At 41.7% G+C, this 26,403-nt stretch overlaps 1 protein-coding gene across 5 annotated transcripts in view; it reads left to right on the top strand.

Annotated features, from left to right (window-relative positions):
• PLCB1 (phospholipase C beta 1) overlaps window positions 1–26,403 on the top strand; it is a 1,287,346-nt gene that overhangs the window by 791,330 nt on the left and 469,613 nt on the right. For all 5 annotated transcript variants that reach the window (XR_003941444.1, XM_030196316.1, XM_030196317.1 and 2 more), the window contains one exon: window positions 23,914–24,014. Coding sequence is in view for 4 of the 5 variants with exons in the window: in XM_030196316.1 (XP_030052176.1) it covers window positions 23,914–24,014 (101 nt within the window). In the remaining variant the exon portion in view is untranslated. The remainder of the gene's footprint in view (window positions 1–23,913; window positions 24,015–26,403) is intronic.

Genomic DNA, 26,403 nt, shown 5'->3' on the forward strand with positions numbered 1-26,403 from the left:
ATGTAGTTTTAGGCGCTGGGATATCACCTGTGTATTCTGCGCCTAAATCTAGCAGAATACGCTTAGTCAGCAATGTTTTCTGTGCAGATTTTTTAGGCGCCATATATAGAATCTCCCCCTTAGTGCTGAATATCGGCAGTTTGTCACAGAAGTCTGACTCCGCCCCTGGACCGCCCACAAAATAGCCCAGTTCTCAGTTTGTTAGTGCTGATATTCAATGGCGCTATCTGGTTAAATGCTGCTGTATTTCAGCGGATAGCCCCGAACTAGTAATTTAACCAGCCAGGAGCCTCTCCTGCCCAGTTAAATAGCTTTGAATTTCGACCCCTCTGCTTTTTTTCATATTCTCTGAAATTTTCCTGATATTTGTGCATTATTTCTTTTTTTTCGCATATTCATTTTGGGCACATTGTATGAACAAGAGAACTTTTTTAAGCACATATATCAATTGTATGCCCCTTAATTCATGGGCATATGCATACACAAGTGATGTGCTTGCACCAAAGTTTTTTTAGGTGTCCAAATGCATGTCCCTATTGCTTACTGAGTCCACAATTACCTAAGGGGTCTTTTTACAAAGCGGCGGTAAGCCCAACACAGACTTACCACTTAGTAAAAAGGAAGTGCTACCAGGCTACCACAGCAGCCCAGCATGTGTCATACAGGGACGTATCTGACCTTCAGCGGTAGGGGGGGCAGAGCCGAGGTGATGGGGCACATTTAGCCCCCCCTTGTCGCTGCCACCCCCCGCCGCCGCCGCCATCATCACCCAGCCCCCCCGCCGCCGCCGCCATCATCGCCATCATCATCACCGACTCGACCCCCCCCCCCGCTCGCTAGCCCGCTCACTGTCGCCTACCTGGGCTGTCAGGGACACACAGCCAGCATTTTAGTTAATCAGATTGTTACTATACAGGCTCAAAATTGACCCCCTTCCCCCAGGTAGTTCTTTTAATCAGTGCACACAGATAGGACTCCTTATTTCTACTCTTTCATTTTGGTTTATGGAGTTAACTTTAATAGTGTACCAAAGTTTGAATAGGATTTGGGCAAGTCCTAGTGGAGTAGGTCCATTAGCGGTTAACAGCCTGTTATTCTTGGAGCTTGCTACCTCATACTTCTGGGAATGAAAGCAAAATGACATGAGTTTTCTCTAACTGTGATGCCAGTTCAGAAAAAGAGCAAGAAGCCAAAAATGTTTCACTACACTTCAGTTACCACGAAGCCTATGTGAAAACGCTTTAAACCACTCACATTACCCAGCTCCACAGATGAGGACAAGTAACATAGACATCTTTTATTCTTAGAAGGAAAAAAATAAAGATAAGTATTTGTTGAAGGAAGTCTGAAATATATAAATGGGTAAAGGATCATGAATTTGATATACTGCCTTTCTGTGGTACAATCAAAGTGGTTTACCTACTGCATTCAGGCACTTTGTGGGCTCCCAATCAAAATTTTTTGCAGCTCGGACAATGGAGGGTTAAGTGACTTGCACAAGGTCTCAAGGAGCTGCAGTGGGAACTGAACCTAGTTTACTACTACTACTATTTAGCATTTCTATAGTGCTACAAGGCGTACGCAGCGCTGCACAAACATAGAAGAAAGGCAGTCCCTGCTCAAAGAGCTTACAATCTAATAGACCAAAAAAAAGTAAGCAAATCAAATCAATTAATGTGTACAGGAAGGAGGAGAGGAGGGTACGTGGAGGTGAGTGGTTACAAGTGGTTACGAGTCAAAAGCAATGTTAAATAGGTGGGCTTTCAGTCTAGATTTAAAGGTGGCCAAGGATGGGGCAAGACGTAGGGGCTCAGGAAGTTTATTCCAGGCGTAGGGTGCAGCGAGACAGAAGGCGCGAAGTCTGGAGTTGGCAGTAGTGGAGAAAGGAACAGATAAGAAGGATTTATCCATGGAGCAGAGTGCACGGGAAGGGGTGTAGGGAAGGACGAGTGTGGAGAGATACTGGGGAGCAGCAGAGTGAGTACAGGCTTTCATCCCACTGTACTAACCTTTAAGTTATTCCCCCACTCTGCTTCTATATAAGTCAATTTCATATATAGGTAGGAGATTTTGAGCCAAAAAAAGCATAAAACTCCATTGACCCATGCCTAAACTGAGGTTAAAATTTGAGATTTCATTACCCCTTTCTTCTTCCTTTCACTTGTCTTCCCTTTCCCTACCCCAGGTGTCTAGCATTATCCCATCTCTTTCCTCCCTCCCCAGGTGTCCAGCATCTCCTCTCCTTTTCCCTTCCCCTCATAGATATCCAGCATCTCCTAATTTCTTACCTTCCACACCTCCTCCCCCCTGTCCAGTTTTTCCTCTTCTCTTCCCTCTTGGGAGCTCAGCATGGCAGATACTGTGTTTATTTTCAGCAGTGTTGCTGTGCTTTCTTTGAGCTTTGTCCCCTCAATGAAGCCATCTGGTTGCATAAGTGCTTACAGAAAGTATACTTTCTCTGTTTCTGTCACATGGAGCCATGTCTCTACCACTTGGCTCAACATGGCAGGAAAAGAAAAAATGCACTTGCCGGCTTCGTCAAGCAATCCAAAAGTTGGAGACAGCATGGAAACACTGCTGAAGGTAAATACAGTATCTACCATACTGACCTTCTGGGGGGGGGGGGGGGGTAAATTTTGTGAATACAAAATTGCTGTGCAAACAAAACAAACAAAAAAGGCTGGGTTGAAGCATGCCAGGGGTGGGCTTTTGAAAGTCAGCCATTCAGTACTAAGCTGCTGAATTTGTGCAGATGATTCTATCTGCAAATATGGCTGCCCTCATTATAATTGAGTGGGAAAGCGCGGGGTACAAATGTAATAATAATAAATAAATAATTGCATAAATCTTGGCAATCATTTAATTTAGGGGGTCTTTTACTAAAGCTTACCTTGAGTTATCTGCAGCAGGGACCATAAGAGTAAAATGAGCCCTGCTGCAGATAACTCGAGCTAAGCTTTAGTAAAAGACCCCCTGAGCATTCAGTGGCAAGCAGAAAGGCTTTCTGATGGTAATTTTGTGCATCATTATTGCATGTAAAATGTTGATTTATATGTGTAAATGGATGATTTTAAAATTAGGTCATGTCAGTGTATATTTGTACAGAAGGCAATGCTCAGGAGCAGAATTGGTAGGGCGGGGGGGGGGGGGGTCAAAATTTATAAACTTATTTTATAAAATATATTTATTATTTATTTATTTAAAAATCATTTGTACACCACCTATAACTAGGTGGTTTACAAAGAAACATTAATAAAAACATTATATAAAATACAGAAACAAAAACATAACAACAACACTCAGCAGTAAAAATTCTATTCCGCATAAATTAAGAAAACAAACGATTGTATTTTCAAAAACTTTTAAATTGTGTTGAATTGCTACAATGCCGAAGCTGACCAGGTAGTGCATTCCATAAAGAAATCCCTGCTGGAACAAAGGCTGAAGCTTGTATGTTGGCATAGTGCAGCTGCATCATTACATCAGTCGAAAGCCGCATAGCAGTCTCTGACCTCAGTGCACGCGTCAGGTGATAAATGTTCAAAACTTGTGGGCTCCCAATGAAATTACAGTAATACCTCGGTTTTCGTTGACTTCGGTTATCATTGGTTTCGGTTTTCGTTGATTTTTTTCAGCGAAAAATTTGTCTCGGATTTCATCGGTTGCCTCAGATTTCGTTGGCGTGCCCACGTGACCTCGCTGCTAATTTTGCAAAAAGAAAGGGTGACCCACGCGTTCTTCTGCTCATTGATTCATATGGAAATAATTGCCTCGGTTTTCGTCGGTTTCGGATTTCGCCGATTGTTTTCGGACAGATTATCGACGAAAACCGAGGTATCACTGTATGTGCTCCATAATATTTATTTGCGTCAAATAAAATGGAGCAGCGGCAAATAAAATCTTATGTATAATTGTCAACATGCGATCGTGCATATTGTCTGTGTGTATATTTACAACTGATCTTCAGCTAGAGTAATGTCTACACTGCCAATCTATATATAATTGCAGTAAGATTTGTGTTAATAGGTGGCATTAGCAGTTGGTTTGTGAGGTTACTGTTTCAAGCTCCAATCCCTTGACAAAGCAATGGCGAAACGGATGTTCGTCGGGACTTGTGGAGCCAAGGATAAGTACCATACCGCCCTATTTATTAGCACACTGCCAGTCACTCAGAACAGTTTTTATAATTAATTGAGCAACACTTTTTGCACATGATATGGTTTTGAATTGAAGGGGGGGGGGGTTGGTCAATGATTACACCAATCATCGAAGGTTTGAACACGGCTCCTTAACTTCTGAACAAACGGAACGTCAAGCTGGTGACTTATGAGACCTTTTCCCCCATTCTTTTTCCATATGTAAATGTATTTATTTGTATGGTGACTCACTGGTCCAACATTGGTTAATATTGTATAAAGGCACACAGGCACATATGTGTCTTTATAAAACAGGCATGATTAGGCACCTTGGTGCCCCATTAACCTAGGTGCTCTAATGTAAAAGGCATGGTCGAATGTTTGTTGATGCCAGACATAGAAGAGTAGTCTAGTGCTTAGAGCAGCAGATTGAGAATGCATGAAGCCGGGATTCATATCCAGTTGATATTACGTATGATATTGGGAAAGCCATTTCAATTTCCATTGCAGTATACAAACATAGGACTTTTTTAATCAAACATTTTCCCCACAGACACAAATGGGAGAAAACCTTTTAATGGGTTGTTCAAGGGAAATTATGCATTCACAGGCAAACACTTAGGGCCCGATGTTCAGCCAGCAATGATCAACGTTTTGCTGACCGCCACCAGCGTTAAACCCAGAAATTCAAGGCCAGACCATATCTAGGCACTGGCATTGAATTTCTGGGTTTCTGGAACCAGTGCATGTTTGTTTTTAGTGAAACTGAGCATGCACACGACATGAAGGGAAGCAGGGCAGGCAATGCGCAGAGAACAACGCAGGAGAAATGCTTCAGCTGGTGGGGGTTAGTGATCCCCACCAACCAAAGTATGTGGGGTTGAGGCGGAGCAGGGATTGCGGCAGGCAGGCGGGTCAAACTGTGCCCCCCACACAATTTGGGCTCCAGACCCCCCCAAACGTTGAAGTCTAGCTATGCCCCTGGTGTAAATGCCACCTAAATCTACATGACTTTTCATAGAATTATCCCCACAGTCCCTGTATGAAGACCACACTATCTATACCTATACAGACGAGGCACTGAATACTCAGGGCTTTTTTTGAGGGGGTAATTGGGGGTACTGAGTACTGGCACCTTATACGTTTTCTTCTAAAATTGACCCATGGACCCAAAGTTTTAATGAAAGAGCACAGGCTCTATACACCAACTCTGCCTTGTCATAGATTCTGTGACTGGTTGCAGGGGGCCTGGCTATTGTGGGGGTGGGTCCCTCAGTGATCACCCCACCCCTGAAGGGTGGCCTGGCATTTGAGTACTGGCACCTTTTTTGCTAGAAAAAAATGCACTGTGAATACTTGTACTCATACAAATTTATCTTAGAATGGTTACTGCAGTAGCTGAAAAATCCAGCCCTTAGCATCTCACTTGGAGCAATCAATGCACAGATATTTGCTAAATCCAAGTAAATAAGGACCTATTCCTGGAAACATTTCCTAGAGAAAGCCTTTTCCTTGGAAACTTGGTAAATCCAGAGGGGAAATTTTCCTGCACCTGCTGACAGTGTTCTGAAAATTCTCATCACTCTTGTCTTTTTGGAAAGGAACGTTCTGTTATTTCACTTAATTGTACAGCTTATTTTAACAGCTATGCGCCATCTTTCATATGGCTGGCAGTCTTTTTAAAATCAGCCATTCCAATCATCAGTTATTGTTGTGAAAACTTAAAAAAGTAATTTGATATCATCCAGCAACTTTGCTTATTGTTTCTGGAAATGGATTTCGCTTTACACCCCAGAGCTATCCAGGGACTTTAAAGGAGAGTAATTACATGCAGTACATCTAGCCAATGTCTTGGTTTAGCCCAGCATGTTACAAAACACAGATATGTCTGGGAAATCTTACATTCTTGACACATCAGGATTCTTCTACTGATTAACTGTGCTCTGTGTCATCTGGTTGAGTAGTATATAAGAAAATGATGGAAAATTAAACACTTTTAGAGGGTCTTTTACTAAGACACAGTAGCATGTTTAGGTCGTGATTGAAATCAGTTGGCAGTAAATTCCGAGACGCCCATTATATTCCTATGAGTATCTCAGCATTTACCATCAGCTGATTTCTACCGCAAGCTAAAAATCCTACCACAGCTTAGTAAAAGACCCCCTTAATGTCTATAGTAAAGTGTTTAAAGATAACTAGGATATTTTCTGCTTGCAAATGCCTTTTCAACAATTTTTGTTGTAGCTTCATTTTTAATTTTTTTGTTTTTAAATCCTGTTCATCGTGCACTCAATTTCTGTAATCTTAAGGGTATCTTTCAGCAGTAGAGTATGATGCAAAATCTGTTCTAAGAAAAGAGCATTATTGTAAACTATCAGGGAATTTTGAGATATCTTTGAGACATATGTATTGCATGCTAATGATTATTTCAGGAGGCTTTGTTTGTTTGTTTGTTTGTTTTTTTGCTTGCCCAGCTTTCAGTGAGTTAAAAATGCTTCCAAATATTCAAACATTGCCTTTGGTTTTGTTTTAACCTGTATATTCAATACAGCTGGGTGATTAACAGAAGAAGAAAAAAAACAAACAATTATGTCATTGCTCTCTGCTCTCTGTCCAGTTACTGCTTGTCTTCAATCCTAGAAACATTCAATGGCAGACTAGGATCCTCAGGAACTCTCTAGCCTGTCTATTCATGGTGCGGCACTACAGATCTTTCCCATTCCCAGGCTTTCAATCAGATGTTCCAGAATTTCAACCAGCATTATTCATTTCTAAATATTATTATCCAGCCAGGGAAGGAATACAATTAGTTTTGATCTTTAACTACTACTACATAGTACTGCAAGGTATACACAGAGAGGAGGCAGTCCTTTCTCAGCGAAGCATATAGGGCGTCTTTTACTAAGGCGCGCTCACGTTTTTGGCGTGCGCTAAAATTGAGTGCACTAAATGTTAGAGACGCCAATGCATTCCTATGGGCCTTTCTAATGTTTAGCGCGCCCACAATTTTAGCATGCGTTAAAAACGTGAGCGCACCTTAGTAAAAGACGCCCATAGTCTAACAAACAGAGATTGAGGATAGAACAAGATTGAGGACAGATGAGCAGTGTGGGAAGAACACGGATCCTGAAGTGCAGTCACAGCTTTAGGTTAGCATTTCCTCCCTCTTTCTCTTCTTCCCTATCACTCAATAATAGATGGCTAGATTGCAGCACAATTTGTTATGTTTAACGATGGGTACTGTGAAGGATGTCTAGATTTTATTGTCTGGGCTTTGTAATTGAGGGCCTAAAGATGTAAGTACTGCATATAAATACAAAATATATTCTTATGGAAGCAAAAACAATAGGCCACAATATAAAAGAGTGCATGCATGACAGAATTTCAATGCATCAGCAACTTGTGATTTGTTGATGCACAACCAAAAGTATGCACTTGCAGTGATTCCATTAAAAATATGTTGTGATTTAGCACCAACCTTGATATCCTTGTCCACAAATTAGTGTTGTATTTCTGAATGATCACCACAGATTGTCAATAGTTTTTAACTGCCATTAATAAATAAAATGCACTTAGATAAAATAAATCCAAGTGTTTTGGGTCTAGAATAAAAATGTTTATTATTTTTTGCAGTGTGCTTTGAACAGTCTTATCAGACATTGTTAAAATTATTCTGCATTGACAAACAGGATTGGATCAGGCACACAAGTGGGTGAGACCATCTGACAGCACTGGGATAGAACAGCTTTCTCAAAACTCTGACGCAGTACAAAGTTCGGAGCATATGTGGCCCTTCCTGAGCTCCACAATCCTTTCAAGTCTCCTCAGTTTTCTTTCGTCTGCTCTGCTAAATGCACATGAAAATAAAGCTCTCCTTGAAATTTCATTGAAGAATCTATTCTGTGTAGTTATACTAGTTTTCCAGTCATTCTGGGGAACTCCTTAAATGTGCTTGTTCACCAGCCCCCAAAATGCCAAGCTACCTCTTAACTGCTCAAGACGTCCATTTTCAATTTGCCTTGTGCAAGATGCATTGGGCCATAAATCGGGTTTGGGCCCCCTCTCTATGCATATCACAAGGTGGGATAGCGTTTGGAGTTATGTGATGCGATTACATTGGCTCCCAGTGTGGCAACATTGTCAAGTTTAAATTATTGATGATTATGTATAAGCTTATTGATCTGTCTAGACCATTGCACCTTAATGATCTATTGGTGCAATATCACCCAAGAAGAACTTTCAGATCTGGAACCAGATGCTGTTTCTTTAGACCTGCAGGGCCTGATCATCAAGAGACTGGATAACATGCAATTAAGCACATCTCCTGCTGTTGGTTTTGATGGGAGGACCAAGGTTCTGTTCAATAATGCCAAGAACATCCAGTTGCTGTCAGTAAGCCAAAACTGGCCTACCAATTTAGCCTCCCCAAGACTCTTAAAGTGGATGCCTGTCTTGTCTTACGAGCACATCCTAGCATCCTATCAAAGGTATTTACAGCTATCCATATCAATAAAGATGTGAAATGTAATTCTATAAATGTACATATGTAGTTAGGTACACCATACACATATAAGTGCCAAGATAATTGGCATATGTGTTATGATTGTGGTCAGAACCCCTCTCAAACTTACCTTTTTCCTGGGGGTCAGCTTCTTAGCTGGCTTCTGTTTCTTTTGTCTGTCCTTTCTGAGCTAGCTCTCTCTCTCTATGCTTGCAGCTTCCAGCAGCATGACTCTAATTGTTTCACTTTACTACAGCTGTGTGTGTGGACTGAGTTAGCTCTACCTCTCTTTGGGTGTACTGGCTTCAAGTGCTTCACGGTGCTGCATTGGTGTGGGTTGGGCCTCTCTGGGTTTCAGTGTGCTGTCTGCCTGGGTCTAGGGAGTGTGACATCATCAGGGAGGGCCTTGATAAGGAAGTGGTGTTCTTCCCTTCAGGGCCTTTGCAACGTTTGCTTTTGCTACTTGCTTTAGGTCCAGGTTAGTGTTAGTGCAGTGTGCACTTGTGACTGTGTGTTTAGCTTTCCTGCTTTTCCCTTGTGGTTCCCCCGCTTTTCCCTCTTGGTGCTTTGGAAGCATTGCTGTGTGTAGGGCTTTGGAAGCTCTTTTGCTGATAGAAGTACTTCAGGGTTTGGTGTTGTTAGGAACACTGCAGATTTGGCTGTTAGAAGTACTTCTGGTGTTTGTGCTGTTTGGAGCATTGCAGTCCTTGCTGTTTGTGCTTGGTGCTTTGGAAGCACTTTTGGCTTACGTGTTTAGCTTCCCTGTTTTTCCCTAGTGGCTCCCCTGTCTTCCCTTTTAATGCTAGGAGCTCTTCTGGTTGTTTGGTGTGTGGGAGCACCCTAGTTAGTTTAGAGTTGTAGAGCTTCTGTAGCTTGGTGCTCAGAGCACCTGTGTTAGGTCTGCTGAAGTTTGGTGCTTAGGAAGCACCTTTATTAGCTTATGTGTTTAGCTTCCCTGTTCTTCCTTGTGGCTCCCCTGCTTTTCCTTTTGGTGCTGTGAGAAGCACTCCTGTTAGGTCAGTGCCTTGGGGCACTCCTGTTAGTATAGGGCTTAGGAAGTCCTTTTGTTAGTTTACTGTGAGGAACACTTCTGTTGGTTTAGGGCTTGGGAGCACTTAGGTCAGTTTAGGATTTAGGAGTACTTCTGTTTCCAGTCCTGGTCCCTGTGTCATCCGGTGTCATCCAGTAAGTCCTGCCGGCCACTCGAACCCAGGAGCTCAACCCTTGGGGGGCAGTGGCTAAGTGCAGGTGAAGCTGTACAGACCAGCCCAGGGTGCTCCAGTCCAGTGTGTTCCAGTCCGGTGTGTTCCAGTCCAGTGTTCCAGTCCTGTGTCCTTCAGTCCAGGGGATTCCAGTCCGTGTGTTCCGGCTCGCTGGGCGGTGCCTGCAGTCCCTGCCGGTGCGCTTGCCCAACGTTGGTTGGTGGGTTTTGCCTGCTGCTGTTGCTCCTCGTCAGCAGCCCAAGGGCTCACGTTTGCTCCAGAGCCCGGCCCCGCGGGCTCTGAACCTGAGAACCTGACAATATGCTTATGTGTACTTTGTACTGTTCAACAAAATAGCACGTAAATTTCTAAAAGCATGGGGACATACATGTCTGTGGAGCATGGGAAGAGCATGGGTGTGTCTACATCTTACATTCTATAAGAATACATGTAGTATTCTTATAGAATACTATAAGTTAAATATATATCACACTTAATGTGAACATTTACGTTTGCCATTGACCTGGTGTAACTGTTAATGCCTCCCTCTAGGTGCGTGAGTACCTATACAATTGTATGTAAATTGTCTCAACTGATGCTTGAAAGAGGGCAGTTTATCAAATGTCATCTAGGCACAGAGATGCCATTATTGAATTGGCCCTTGGCTTTGGCATTGGCATTCTTGCCTTGAGTTATAGAATTGCATAAGAATATAAGAATAACTGTACTGGGTCAGACCAATGGTCCATCTAGCCCAGTATCCTGCTTCCAACAGTGGCCAATTCAGGTCGCAAATACCTGACAGAATCCCAAATAGTAGCAAGATTCATGTTACTGATCCCAGGAACAAGCAGTGGCTTTCCCCATGTCTATCTAGGAACTTGTCCAAACCTCTTTTTAACCCAGATACATTAATTGCTGATACCACATCCTCTGGCAGCAAGTTTCAGAGCTTAACTATTCATTGAGTGAAAAAATATTTCCTAATGTTCTCTTTAAAAGTAATAACATGTAACTTCCTTGAGTGTCCCCTAGTCTTTGTACTTTTTGAAAGAGTAAAAAATTGATTTACGTTTACTCACTCTACACCACTAAGTATTTTGTAGACCTCTATCATATCCCTCCTCAGCCATCTCTTTTCCAAGCTGAAGAGGCCTAACCTCTTAAGCCTTTCCTCATATGAGAGGAGCTCCATCCCCTTAATCATTTTGGCCGTCCTTCTTTGAACCTTTTCTAATTCTGCTATATCTTTTTTTAAGATACAGCAACCAGAATTACACACAATACTCAAGGTATGGTCGCACCATGGAGCAATACAGAGGCATTATAATATTTTTGTCTTATTTTCTATCCCTTTCCTAATAATTCCTATAATTCTGTTTGCTTTTTTGGCTGCCACCTCACACTGAGCAGAACATTTCAGCATATTGTGTACAATGACACCTAGATTTTTTTCTTGGGTGTTGACTTCTAAGATGGATCTTAGCATCAGGTAACTATGATTTGGATTATTCTTCCCAATATGCATCACTTTGCATTTATCCACATTAAATTCCATCTGCCATTTGGATTCCCAGACTTTCAGTTTCCTAAGGTCTTCCTGCAATTTTTCACAATCCACATGCATTTTAAAAACTCTGAATAGTTTTCTGTCATCTGCAAATTTAATCACCTCACTCATCATTCCCATTTCCAGATCAATCTCATACTATTGTCTATCTTCTAGCCAAAACCTCATAACCTAAGATAAGACTCTAAAAAGAGCTTTTGCTTATAGAACAACAAAAGCCATGCTGGGCCAGAAGAAAGGTCCACTGAGCCCAGCATCTTGTCTTGATAGTGGCCAGTCTAGAGCCCACAAACAGTAGATGTATTTCTCCTAGGTCACTTCCAGGGATGAGCAACGGCTCTCCCATGTTTACCCAGTGAATAATTTTTTATGGGCTTTTCTTCCAGGGTCTTGTCCAAATATCTTTTATATCAGGTTAACTTGGTTTTCTTGACCATATCCTCCAACAACAGATTCTACAACTAAATTATACATTGTTACTGCCTGGACCAGTCCTCAATCAGCTCTGAACACGCTATCCATCTTTTGAACCCTTGCATATACATGTGAGTGCTTTGCTTCTCAGTATTTATTTATTTAATAAGTAGAGAAAAGCGGTGTACATTCTAAAATATAAATGAAAAGAATTACAGTATAAAAAGAGGAAAGTCAAATATTCATCCCAGCAAACAAACAGGGTGGTGTTAAGCAAGCAGTGGAACAATTCTTATAGACATGGAACAACCCTGAGCTTGGAAGTCTTTATTTATTTATTTATTTTTTGTTACATTTGTACCCCGCGCTTTCCCACTCATGGCAGGCTCAATGCGGTGGGCAACGGAGGGTTAAGTGACTTGCCCAAAGTCACAAGGAGGTGCCTGTGCCGGGAATCAAACTCAGTTCCTCAGGACCAAAGTCCACCACCCTAACCACTAGGCCACTAGTCAACCCATTTGTTTCTCTGAATCTATCCTGATTGTCGACAGAGACATCAAAACTGTTCATCTGCAACAGATGTTCTCTGAAGACAGCAAGATTAGTCAGGCACACAATCACGCTCACTTCACCAAAAGTTTATGCTGAGCCTTAAACTAAGATTGTGAGAAGTGTACCATGTATGATCAGAACTTTAAGCTCTTCTGAGTCAGCTGTTGCGTCCCTAAGCCATCGGATGATGTCACTCACTTTTGTGCATTGGTATTACAGGTAAGCAACTTTGATTTAGCCATTGATTAATATCTCATTGTCTTATTCAATAAGCGTTCTCCTATTTTGAACCTGTAGAGTCTGTTTCATTCTTTGTAGGTTGTGGTACTGCTTACTGAATGAAAGTAAAGATAATTCAAAAATTGTACTATATCAGATTTTGAGGTCACTTAAGTCACGTGACTCTAAGGCTAAAGGAAGGAAACAGATAAATATATATTGAAAGTGTTGTAGAGTGAAAATTCCTACATTTCCTTAAAGTAAAAACCCTTTGATAGTTCAGTTCCATTGTGCTTTGAGGGCCTCTTTTACAAAGCCGCACAACTGATTCCTGGTGCGGCAAATGAGAGGAAGACTATTCAATTCCTTTGGGCTTCCTCTCATTTGCCGCTCGGGAATTAGTAGCACAGCTTTGTAAAAGAAGCTCTGAATACCTAATAAAATATTTTGGAAAACGGTTACCAAATGTTTCATTTCAAATCAGAATAACTGATTTTGTTTCTAAATTCTATAAATGGGCTGAAGGACTAATGCTTTTCTTTAATCACGTCTCCTCCAACACTAAATCTATTTTGTTTCTGGTATCTGTACTATTTATTGTTCAGGCAGCATATGACTGTAGAAATATCAAAATCTTGAGTGCTAGCACACCTGTAACAAATTACATGACTAATGCACTTTTATATTTGCACATATAGAGGCAAATTTTAAAAGGAATGTAGACACCAGAATTGATATGTCTAGGTCAGTAAGGGGCCCTTTTACCAAACTGTGATTAAAAAAAAAATAAATGGCCTTAACACTTCCTTACATGAGTCATTCCCATGTGCTAAGGCCATTTTTGCTGCATAGGTAAAATGGCCGCTTTTTCTATTTTTTTAATTAATGGCTACACATGCTAATTTTCCATTGGCAAGTGAAATCCTACTGCCACCTGTTTTGCTGGTGATAAGGGCTCATGTGCTAATCACGCGCCAGTGCACGGCAATTTAGCTGTGCTAACCAATTAGCACAGAACACGCCTACAACCTTCCCCCAGTGTGTGTTAAGTGCACACTAATCACAAAATAGCTGTGGGATGCCTGAGCGTGCCCTGCACTAAGGCCTTTTTTTGCTGCAATAAGTACGTGTTAGTGCTTGCTGCAGCTTAGTAAAAGGACTCCTAAGTATACAGTTCCAGTGGTATGTTAGAACAGGATCTGCCAACCAAGAGCCTATTTTAAAATACAGGCAGGGATATGCTTTTAGGCGCTGGCAGAGATACATATATAGATGCAAGCAAGGTACTTTTTTGTGGGGGGAGGGGGAAGATCTATTTTACTATAATAAATTTTGGAAAAATAAATGTGAAAACACTTGGCACCGATATGTGTACTTCTGCCAGCACCTACATTAGTGTCTGCCAATATGCACACAGAGAGGTGGTAGTTGTCTCTCAGTAGCAATTTCTCCTCCCTCCCCCCCACCCCCGATCAGAGACCTCTCGATCACACATACCCCTAAATGCCCCTGATTAGCTTCTCTCCCAAAGCAAAGTCCTGCTTACATGTAGCCAGCGAAGATCCTTCCCTCACCCCCCCCCCCCCCCAGACTCCCAGGACTCCCTACCTACGCCTGCTGGTCTAGTGGCATGGGGTTAGAGCATTACCCTCCATTGCTATCCCAGCTGGCTCCAAAATGGTGGCAATGAGCCCTAGCAGTAGTCATATGGTACTATTACTATGGATCAACCTTCCATATAAGGGCAAAGACCCCTAGCAGTAGTACTACGAGACTATCACTAGGAGCCATTGCTTCCATTTTGGATTCTAGAATCAGCTGGGGTGGGTGCGGAGGGAGACTACTCCCACTCCATGCCATTAGGACAGTGATTTGATTTAAAAAAAACATCATAGGCATGGCAACAAAACCATTTCTAATGGAGAAAGGAGTTCATGCCACACCTTCATAAGCAGAAAAAAAATAATGGGCAGGTCAAGGGCAGTACAGGGACGGCCATTGTAAGAGGTCATGGCAGCCATTTTCTGCAGCCACAAGGAGCAGGAGTGAGTGGGCATAACCTAGGATTGATGTGCCTAACATTTATGCACCATTTTCTCAAATTAGCTTTTTCTTTTTCTCTCTAGTTTTATGTTATCCCTAGAGAAGAATGTTTGCTTATTTATTTATTTATTCATTCATACTTTTCTTTTTGCAAGGTGTTCTGTTCCAATCATTCAGCTTATGCTTGTATGCCTTCTTATTAGTATTTTATACTCTATCCAGCTGAATATACTCAGGGTGAGTCCCCTTCTGAACTCCCTTTGGGAGATGTGCTTGATTGAATAAACTGCTTCAGTTGAATTGGTTCCTAAAATGCATAGTATTTCCTTTTTTACTTAATCATGCATTTCCTAGCCAATTTTGAAAAGAAACCATAACCATAGCAATACCTCTAGGTCAAAGTAAAAGAACTAATTTCCTAATCCTTTGTTTTTTAACAGAAACATTGGGAAAAATGGAAATCTTATGACTATGAAATAATTCAGACCTTACCCTAAAATTGCTTCTCAACCCTCTCCTGCAAGCATAGGTAGCTGATATACATGAGGTAGATTTGCCTAAATTCGGTTTCCAGCAGTGTTCCCTCTAAACCGTGTGCTTATGCATGCATACCTAGTTCTTTAATGGAGCGCACGTGGCAAAACTCTGAGCACACATTAAACTCTACTTTCCAAATTCCAATCATAGAAAATTTCACACCACAGTCACTATCAGTTAATCAAATCTGAGTTTGAAATGAGAATATTTATTATGGTGTCATTGCTTTCTAGAAGAAAAAACAAGAGTGGAGGTGACGAGAGTGGCTGGAGATCTTTAATGACAATTCCTCATTATAACTCGACATGGCCGTGTTTTGGTGACAGGACCTGCGTCAGGAGTAGAGAGTTGCACGGGGACAGAAATCTTACCCATCCCCGCCCGTCCCTGCTGGAATCTTACTCGTCCCCACCCGTCCCCATTGGAATCTTACCCATCCCCATCCATCCCCGCAAAAATGTAACCCATCCCAACCCGTCCCCGCAAGAATTTAACCCATCCCCACCCATCACTGTAAGAATTTAATGGTACATAAAAGAAAATTCCAGTCAGCTCCCTCAGTCTCTCTCTGGATTTGGGCCACAGCACTGTAGGCAAGTAAGGAATGGAAGCTGAAACTTGGAACACTCTGGTGTGCACATGTAAGATTTGTCTCTGATTTACTGGCACTGTATGCTGAGAGGTCACCACATGCACGCGCCAGTAGGTCAGGTGACATCTGATGCTCATGCCTGTGTCAGAGCTGAGGTCTGCTCATCAGCCTGGGAGCAAAGAGGATTAATTGTAACATAGTAAGTGACAGCAAATAAAGACCTGGATGGTCCATCCAGTCTGCCCAATAGTCACACTCATTATCAATTCATGATTAAATCAACGAGTGTGATATTATATACTTGATTATGGTCTTTCTTTTGTGTTTCTGGAACATAGACCATAGAAGCCTATCTGGCCCTATCCTTATGTTCCAACTGCTGGAGTTGTCGGTGAAGCCCACTCCAGTCTATGCGTCTTCTCATTTGTGGGACACAGATCGTAAAAATCTGTCCAGAACTGTCCTTATGTTCCAGCCACTGAAGTTGCTGTCTAAGCCTTTTCCAGCCCATCCTAAACCAGACTTCCATATGTTAGACGCAGACCATACAAAGCTGCCCGGTATTGGCCCTAGTTAATCACAGCCAGAGTCGCCATCTAAGCATTACTTCACACATCCACACACATGCAGCCATTTAATGTTAGGTTTTTTATAACTTCCATTTTCTATTTAGAGATCCTCTGTGGTCATCCCATGCCTTTTTGAATTCCATCATCATTTGTGTCTCTACCATCTTCTTAATGGAAAATTTTCCACATTTGTGCTGTTAAAGCTAGTAGGAAGAGGAGGAGGAGGAGACAGCAGTCAAAGAACTTGGTACTTGGTAGATGAAAGTCTGGTGCAGGTGTAGCTTACATTTCCATGGGAACTCCGCAGAACTGCTTCCGTCCCCACGGGAACCCCACAGAACTGCTTCCATCCTTGTGGGAATCCCGCGGGTTCCGCGGGATTCCCGCAAACCCCGTTCCCGTGCAGCTCTCTAGTCAGGAGTCTGATTGTCTCACAGAAAGAATCTAGGTTTTAGAACATAAAAACCTTATATTGATTGGGTCACCAACCTTTCAAGACTAAATGTAATACCAATTGAGAACTACAGTTATTGCAAATAAACATCTGTCACTACAGATGTGGACAAAATGTCAAACAATTCTCCTGCCAAAGCTGAAGAGATCAGACTCCTGACACAAGCCCTATCACTGAAACATGGCCATGTTGAGTTATATTAAGGAATTTTAATTAAAGACCTCCAGCCACACTCATCACCTCCACTCTTGTTTTTTCTTGTTGGTTTTGTGCGGAGTATGGACTCTGGTTTGCTTATTTGTTTTGTAGTTGTCTTTCTGGCATCATGGCAGTTATAAGAACATAAGAATATAAGCCTCGCCATACTGTGATAGACCAAAAGTCCTTCAAGCCCAGATTAAAAATACCTGGCAAGATCCCAAAAGAATAAACCAAATTTTAGGCTGCATAATCCTAGAAAAAGCAGTGGATTTTCCCACTTGCATATCAAAGATCTTTGCATCAGCATCACTGCCATTTTGGAAAATTTGTCCTCCTCCTCCTCCTACCTATAGTCTAGAATAGTGGTTTTCAAACCTGTCCTGTGGGACCACCGGACAGTTAGGTTTTCAGGATACCCCTAATGAGTATGCATGAAACAGATGACCTTATAATGGAGGTGAAAGGCAGGCAAATCTGTCTCATACACATTCTTTACTAAAATGATTTCACAATATCTACTCTAAAAAAAAAACCCAAAATCATCAATATTCCAAATGCTGTATAAATAATATGCTTTATTAATAAAACTCACCTAAAATGAAACTGCCGACTATCTAGCTAAGATATACAATAAATATACCAAATGATCAAATTATATTGATGCAGTAAAATCAGTACTAATACATGTAATGAACTAAGAGTAAGATAGTATACGAATAAACCACAGTTCTTGTCCTTCAGTTAGTGCTCTAAAAAATCTTCAGTGTAATTGTCTCGGTGAAACACCTATGTACAAGCTATGCTGATAACTGAGGTTGAGACAGTGTGTTCATCTGTGAGGTGACGTGGAGGGGCATAATCGAACGCAAACGCCCATCTCCATGGGTGTCTATGTCCGAAAATGGGTATGTGAAGAGGCGGGACAGACCGTATTTTTGAAAAAGATGGGCGTCCATCTTTCATTTCGAAAATACGGTTTGGACGGACTAAATGCCATGGATTTGGTCCTTTCTGAGATGGGCTTTTTTTTTTTAGCGATAATGGAAACTAAAAACGCCCAGCTCAGAAACGTCCTAATCCAAGACAAATGTACAACACTACCGTAGCTCTTAGGGGTGAAGGGGGCAACTACATGTAGGTACAGTGGGTTTTAGAGGCCTCTCATTTACCACCACAAGTGTTACGGGTGGGGAGGGGATGGGCCTGGGTCTGCCTGCCTGAAGTGCACTGCAGTACCCACTAAAAGTGCTCCAGGGACAGGACTTGTTGCTGCTGTATAACCTTGGCACAGCAGTTCATATCTGAAGACTAATCTCGCTGAAAACGTCCTTTATTTGAATAAGCACGTTTACTCACAGTTAACTGCAGATCAGAGGTTGTGCCCCACTGGCAACGAGTCTCGCTGCTACTGAGATTAGCAGTAGGTCCGAGCTGGCAGATTGGTGTACAATGCCCTCTTTCAGCAACATTCAAGGTAAGAACTAAGTGCTGTAACGTGGCTAACACATGAAAGGGATCTAAAACTGGCTTACACAAATGGCCACTACCTCATGGACTACCGGAAACAAAACAGGGCACACTTTGACCCAGTAAGCAGAGGGAAAAGCACCATGGGAGTAGAGCCTACCAACTACCAACATCGTGAGCATGTAACACAAGCTAGTGGAATCACGGAGCCCAATACCCTACACCCACCACAATGCATTGCTGATGTGACTCTGCAGTGCCCTTAACAGAAAAGGTGTCACGCTCACCCGAGACCCGCATCAGAACCAGGGAAAGACTGTTAGAGGATAGAACACAATCTGCTGTCATGGAGGTGGGTACGACATTTGAGGCTGGCATAAGGGCTGGGGAAAAAAGTTTGTAAAGTGGGTTTCTTTGGTGGGAGGTGGTTAGGGACCACTGGAGGAGTCAGGGGAGGTGATCCCCGATTCCCTCCGGTGATCATCTGGTCAGTTGGGGCACTTTTTTGGGACTTGGACCTGAAAAAAAGGGTCCAAATAAAGTGGACCAAATTCTCATCAAAAACGCCCTTCTTGTTTCGATTATCAGCTAAAGACGCCCATCTCTCCTCGGCTGATAACCATGCCCCAGTCCTGCCTTCACCACACCTCTGACACGCCCCTGTGATCTTTGTTCGTGTCCGTGACGGACTGCAGTTGAGGACACAAAAAATCGGGTTTCGATTATAGCGATTTGGGCGCCCATGGGAAACGGACGCCCATCTCCCAATTTGGGTCAAAATATGGGTGCCCATCACTTCGAAAATAAGCTGGATAATCACTTCTTTCCTCTTGAACATTACCAATTCATTTGGTGTGTTTATTGTGTATCTCAGTTAGATAGCAGTTTATTAATAAAGATTGTTATTTATACGTGATTTGGAATATTAATGATTTTGTTATTTTGAATGCATATTCTTTAGGGATGTCCTGAAAATCTGACTGGCTGGTAGTCCTCCAGGAGTCAGGACAGGTTTGAGAACTACTGGTCTAGTGAGCACAACCTCCCTGTCTTGGTCATGGCTGTGTTCCCATTCCCTGACATACCTTGCAGCATCTTCTAGATCTTCAACCTCCTCTTATCACAGTGAGCCACTACATGGCCACACCTGGCAGTTCTGACGCTTCTAGACCAGCACTGCCCACTGCATCACAACACCGGTAGCAGCAAGCTGCCTTAGGTGCACTCGTGTGCCCAAGTATTCTATTTAAAGGGTCAGCAGCCTCCGGTGGACGCCAGCACTTCCTGATGACATGACCCAGCAAGGGGTATTTACAGCACCAGATCCTTTCTGCCCTTGTCTTCGCAACTGCTAGCTATGTCTGTGTTACTGTGTTCCTGCCTCCAGCTCAGCTTCCGTATAATCTCCATCCTAGGCTAGTGTTCCTGCCGCCAGCCCAGTCTAGCATTCCTGTCCTCAGCCCAGCCCAGCCCAGTGTTCCTGCCTCCACCTCAGCCTCTATGCTCCTGTCTCCAGCCCAGCCTAGCATTCCTGCCTCCAGCCTAGCCCAACATTCCTGTCTATAGCCCAGCCCAGTGTTCCTGTCTCCAGCTCAGCCTCAGTGTTCCAGTCTCTAACTCAGAGTTCTGTCTCCAGCCCAGCCTCTCGGTTCTGATTTCTAGAGCCATCACAGGTTCCGGTTCTGATGGACATGCCCCCAAGGGCTCTTTTCAGAGCCATCACAGGTTCTGGTTCTGCCAGGCCTGCCCCCAAGGTCTCTCTTCAGATCCACCCACGATACCCCCTCATAAAAAGGAGTGATTTGTCTGCCATCGGTCGGGACCCTCCTGACCTCCCTGTTGAGAACTCCGTTGCTATCCAAGGTCTCACCCATCTAGACCTGTGACACTCCCCAGGCTAGAGTATAGCATGTGACCATGTGCATCTATCCTTTATACATTTGGCTAGTGTTGTTCAAAGTACTAGGTCAAAGTACTTAAGTAAAAATAAATGTATATTTTAATACTTAAGTAAAAGTACAATGAAGAACATATTAAAAAATTTACTAGTAAAAAAGATACGAATGTAATACATTCTGTTAACATTTTTATCCTAACAGCTTAATTGCTCTACAATTTAACCTACTTCACTTTTATTAAAACTAAATTTTGAAAATGGTTATCACTCATGTGAGTGCGCTTGTGAGTCTTTATTCCACCACAGCTAAAAAGGAAGGTGTTCAATTACACTATCCGGAAGTGGATTGTTCAGTCTGATAAAAAAGGTTCCTTCAAATCAAGCCAGGCCGCAATATTACTGATGCCTTTTAACTAGGGTATTGATCAAAGGAATCTCTATTTGAAACACTTGACTTCCTTATAGCAAAGAATACTTTACCATCATCATTGTCGTTATCATCTGCATTAGTAGTAGTGCTAATTCATCACTTGCATCTTCATCTTTGTTATCATGCTGTCCAATTACAGAGAAGGCATTCACAAAGATGAAATCATTGTCTGTTGTTGTCCTAACATTAAATAAAGGGAGCCCTATGGGACTCCAAATAAAGTTCACAAAACAGATAAGATGGAAATTTCCCTTACATAAATACATAAGTATTGCCATACTGGGACAGGTCAAAGGTCCATCAAACCCAGCATCCTGTTTTCAACAGAGGCCAATCCAGGTCGCAAATACCTGACAAGATCTAAAAAAAAGTGCAAAACATTTTATACTGCTTATCCCAAAAATGGTGGATTTGCCCCAAGTCTAATTTAATAATGGTCTATGGACTTTTCCTTTTTAAACCTCTGCTAAGCTAACCGCCTTTACCACATTCTCTGGCAACGAATTCCAGAGTTTTATTACACGTTGAGTGAAGAAACATTTTCTCCGATTCGTTTTAAATTTACTACATTGTAGCTTCATCACATGCCCCCTAGTCCTAGTATTTTTGGAAAGCGTAAACAGACGCTTCACGTCTAGCCATTCAACTCCACTCATTATTTTATAGACCTCTATCATATCTCCCCTCAGCCTCCTTTTCTCCAAGCTGAAGAGCCCTAACCGCTTTAGCCTTTCCTCATAAGGAAGTCGTCCCATCCCCTTTATCATTTTTGTCGCCCTTCTCTGCACCTTTTCTAATTCCACTATATCTTTTTTGAGATGTGGTGACCAGAATTGAACACAATATTCAAAGTGCGGTCGCACCATGGAGTGATACAAAGGCATTATAATGTCCTCATTTTTGTTTTCCATTCCTTTCCTAATAATACCTAACATTCTATTTGCTTTCTTAGCTGCAGCAGCAGCACACTGAGCAGAAGGTTTCAACGTATCATCAACGACGACACCTAGATCCCTTTCTTGGTCAGTGACTCCTAACATGGAACCTTGCATGACATAGCCATAATTCAGGTTCCTTTTTCCCACATGCATCAGTTTGCACTTGCTCACCATCATACACCATGGGGGGAATTCTATATAAAGCACCAAAAGCTCCTATTCTATAAAGGGTGCCTAACCTGTATAAAATACTGGCATAGCGCACAGGTCATGCCTAACTTTGGCTGCCAGACTTACGCCTGATAAAGATAGGTGTAAGTCTGGTGCTGAAAGTTAGGAGCAGATTGGCACTATTCTATAACGTGGTGCTTAACGTTTAGAAATGACCATGACACACCCATGCCCCTCCCATATCCATGTTCCCTTTTGGGTTGTGCTTGGGGAAAGTTACGCACCAAGTTATAGAATAGCACATGGGAGATCCACATGCAACTTCAATTAAGCCTAATTAACATCAATTAAGTGGCCAACTGGTACCCATTTTCTCATTAAATTGTTGTACATCTATCTATCTATCTATCTATTGTTCAAATAAAGTTATACCAGAAGCTAATATCATCATTGGGCCAAAAATATGACTAATATATTGTTAAGCCTGCACATAGGCATAAAGGAGGAGATTCTATATATGATGCTTAAAAAAATCAGTGCTGAAATCATTGCTAAGTGTATTCTATAATCAGCACCTACATTTAGGCTCCAATTATACAGTATGCTTAGTTGATATTTCAGTGCCAATATCTGTGCATCCATTTATGCCAACAAAAACCTGGTGTAAATCTCAGAGCGTAGATTTAAATGCACTGGGCCATATTCTATAACTAGGTACCTAAATTTTGGAATGCCCATGAAACGCCCATTTCCCCGCCTATAACCATGCCCCTTTTTTACCTCCGCACATTAGAAGTTCGGCACACATCGTCACAGGATATGCTTAGCGAGTTGTGCATCTAAATTCTAATCAATGCCAATTAGTGCTCATTATTTCTTGTTCAGTGCTGTTATCAGCACTCATTAGCTTGTTAAGTCAATTACACAATGTTATAGAATCTGTGCCAATTTCAGCGCCTAAATCCAAGTGCACTATATAGAATCTGGTTGTAACTGGTTCACAATAAAAAATAAATACAGTGGTAAAGCAGCAAGATAAGAAAGGGAGCAAAGTTAGAAAGCAGGGGAAGAGCTAAGAGGAAGTGGGGAAGGCAGTAGAAAAGAGATGGGTTTTCTGGGCTTGTTTGAAAGTAGAAAGAGAGGACTGGTTTCTAATATAGAGGGGGAGGTAACTGAAAGCAGAGTCACAGGTAATTGATAGACCTATAAGTGATGGTGGGGGAAGTGAGAGGAGGTTATTGTCTGTGGAATGGAAACAGTGGAGGGGGTGTAGGGAATGAAGAGGTGGTTGAGGTAGGAGGGTGCAGGAGGAGATCTTGATTTATAGACCAGCATGAGGATTTTGAACTTAATGCATACAGATGTTGGAAGCCAGTGTTCTAAACAGCATAGGGGGGCATATATCCAGATAGTGGTCATATTCAGCCGCTATCTAGAAAACGTCTATGTTTAATTTAGACCTGCCTAATTCCAGGCGTAAACTAAACAGATAGTGATCTCACTTTCCATATATTCAGAGCCACTAACTGAAGAGTGGTGCTGAATGTACATATTAATTTAGGAGTCATACTAAAAGAAATTTAGGGGTTCTTTTATGAAAAGTGGCCTGCGTTGGTGTAGACATGTGTATTGGACGCGCGCAGGTCCATTTTTAAGTGCACCTGCAAAAAGGGCCTTGTTTTAGCCGAAAATAGACATTTGGCAAAATAAAAATTGGCTCATGTCCATTTTGGGCCTGAGACCTTACCACCAGCCATTGACCATCCCCCACACGTTTAGCTTTTGTAAATGCATCATCATTGAAATGATAGGCGACACCATTTGTTGGTATAAATTTGTTTCCTCCAGTGCTTTAATATTCAGTACAATTTATTATCCCTCAGAAAGTCAACTATTCTGAAAACTGTGAAGAGCAAATGATGCGCATAATTTTGTCCAATGATCTTTCCATTTTTGCAAGGTAACATGCAAAGAAATAAATGAATTCTGTTCTCTTTTTTCCATGCTCTTCATTTGACAGAGTGAATCAATCCCTCAAGAGGGCTTCGTGCCAGAAGTATACAGAACATTCCTAAACGCGCTATGTCCACGACCTGAGATTGAGCACATTTTTTCCGAACTGTAAGGGAATCATTTATGTATTTTATTGATTTTGTGTACCTCTGTTGATGGAGAGTGAATTCAAATGCCACATCACTCTGATACCTTATTACTGGGACAAATAATACACATAATCTAAGTTTAATGATGTCAATTAGATGCCTTTTTCTTCCATAATTATCCATTTATGCTAATGAGCACAGTGTTTTTTAAAATTTTCTGTTTATTGTATTTACTCTTTACATTAAGATTAACTTGAATACAGAAAAAAATACCATGCAAGCTCACAGTATCAGAAGTAAACAAACATAACTCTTTTGAATCTAAAACAATCATCACCAGGCAAATAGATCACCAAAATGGCGATTCAAGGTAATTAAGGCCTTTCAGGGAAGGCTCAACAAGGAAAACTGTAAAAAGAAAACAAGGAAACATTCTTACCCTAAGCATTTTAATGCCCTACATCAGAGAGATGTTCCCAAGGGGGTCACTGCTAGATTCTCTAGAAAATAATGCAGCTGAATAGGAAAACAAACCACAGATTCATCCAGGAAGAATGTCTCCCGCCACATGACAAGAACATAATGTATTACTAACAATTACAAATATTTTTATGCGTAGGACACAAATTTATAATAATTCAGATTTTTTTAAATCTAGCAATATGTGTTTCACTCAAAAAAACATAAAGTCATGTGGAGTAATATAATAATTGAATAGTGTGGCCTAGTAAAAAATGTAAAATACTTCAGTTGGAGCAAAAGAACAATTGTAGAAGACACGACTTCTTTATTATGATAGTGTTACGTATCTACTCCCCTCAGCGTGCTGCACTGTAAAGTAATTTACATGATCCTAGTGCCCTTGGCTCACAGCTCTTAGCAAGTTGAGAGACTCATGGCTTGGAGATATGCCCAAGGTCCAACAGTCAACAGAGGATAGAAAAGTTGAAAGGTCAAAATAAAATACCATTTTATCAGTCAGAAACCTTGCAAGTGTTTAATGTTTTGATCTTAAGGACATTAGTATTTAAGGAAGGGCAGTCAGTAATTTTTCGTGGGGTTTTTTTTGTTGTTGCTTTTGTGGAATGAATGTTGCCAAGAGTGTGCATATCTTGCATAGGACTGTGCACAGTCCCCCAAATTCTATAATTGTAGCTCCTAAAGATAAGCACCATTTGTGTGCTAAGATTATGAAGCACTGGCGTGCGCATAAACAGTCATAGGCTGTCGGTGGCCCGACTGTTTGATGAGGCTAAAGGGGGCAGGGGCAGGGGTGATATCAGGGGTGGGGCTTACATCCATAATTGTCTGACAAAACACGCAGAAAAAAAAATAAGTAAAAGTAAAATAGTCACAAGTAATACCTTTTTTTAAAAAATTTAGATATTAGATATGTATCATATGTTAAAGAATAAAGTGGCAAAAACATTAAACAGTGAAGACTTCAGTAGAAGTGCATTCAGGACCTCTTTTACCAAGCTGAGGCAAAAGGGGTCAGCACTGGCATTGGCGCGTGTTTTACACGTGCACCGATGCCCCCTTTTTACCACAGCTGGTAAAAGGGAAGTCTCGCCTTCCTGCAGCAAATGGCCATGTGGCAAATAAAGCACTTGCCATGTGGCCATTTCGGGGGGGGGGTGGGAGCCCTTACCGCTACCCATTGAGGTGGCGGTAAGGGCTCCCATGTTAACCTGGAAGTAATTGGGCAATGCGTGGCACTGCCCGATTATCGCTGGGTACACTCTGACGGCGTGCTAGGGGTGGGAAGTACTGCCAGGCTGCTGCAGTAGCCCAGTGGTATTTCCTGTATAGCGAGCGGTAAGCCCACATTGGGCTTACCGCTACTTAGTAAAAGGAGCCCTCAAAGCGCTGTTTTGTTATATCAACTACTTTATGAGAACTTTGTTCTTCTTGTTTTGTCTACATTGCCATTAAAGGATAAACTTTTAAATGCCCAGTTGGGTATATATGCTAATCTCAACTATGTTAAGTGTTTCAGATATATCCATCTATCTGCTCCCATGATATAACTGATTCTATTTTTCTGTCTCGCTGTATTTTAAAATGTAAGCCAACTTTGCTTGGGATAATGTGTGATATAAATATAAAAAAATAAAAATAAAAATCCTTTATCCTCCACCTTTTAAGACACTGCCTATCCAGCTGGATGATGGTGGCACAAGGAAAGCAAGTTTGATCCAGTGAAGACTAACTCAAAATAACCTGTTCCTTAGCTGGGCCCTAGTATTACCATATTGAAAATGTAACTACACCATGCCTCTGTGGTTATGTTCCACTAATATGTTAAACGATTAACTGGATTTCTTGAAAGGATTATATAAACTTTGGATGCATGACTAGAGACACAAACATTTGCATACACTTATTTATTCAATATCACAATTCCT

Source organism: Microcaecilia unicolor, chromosome 3 (assembly GCF_901765095.1).
Source record: "Microcaecilia unicolor chromosome 3, aMicUni1.1, whole genome shotgun sequence".
NCBI classification, from domain to species: domain Eukaryota; kingdom Metazoa; phylum Chordata; class Amphibia; order Gymnophiona; family Siphonopidae; genus Microcaecilia; species Microcaecilia unicolor.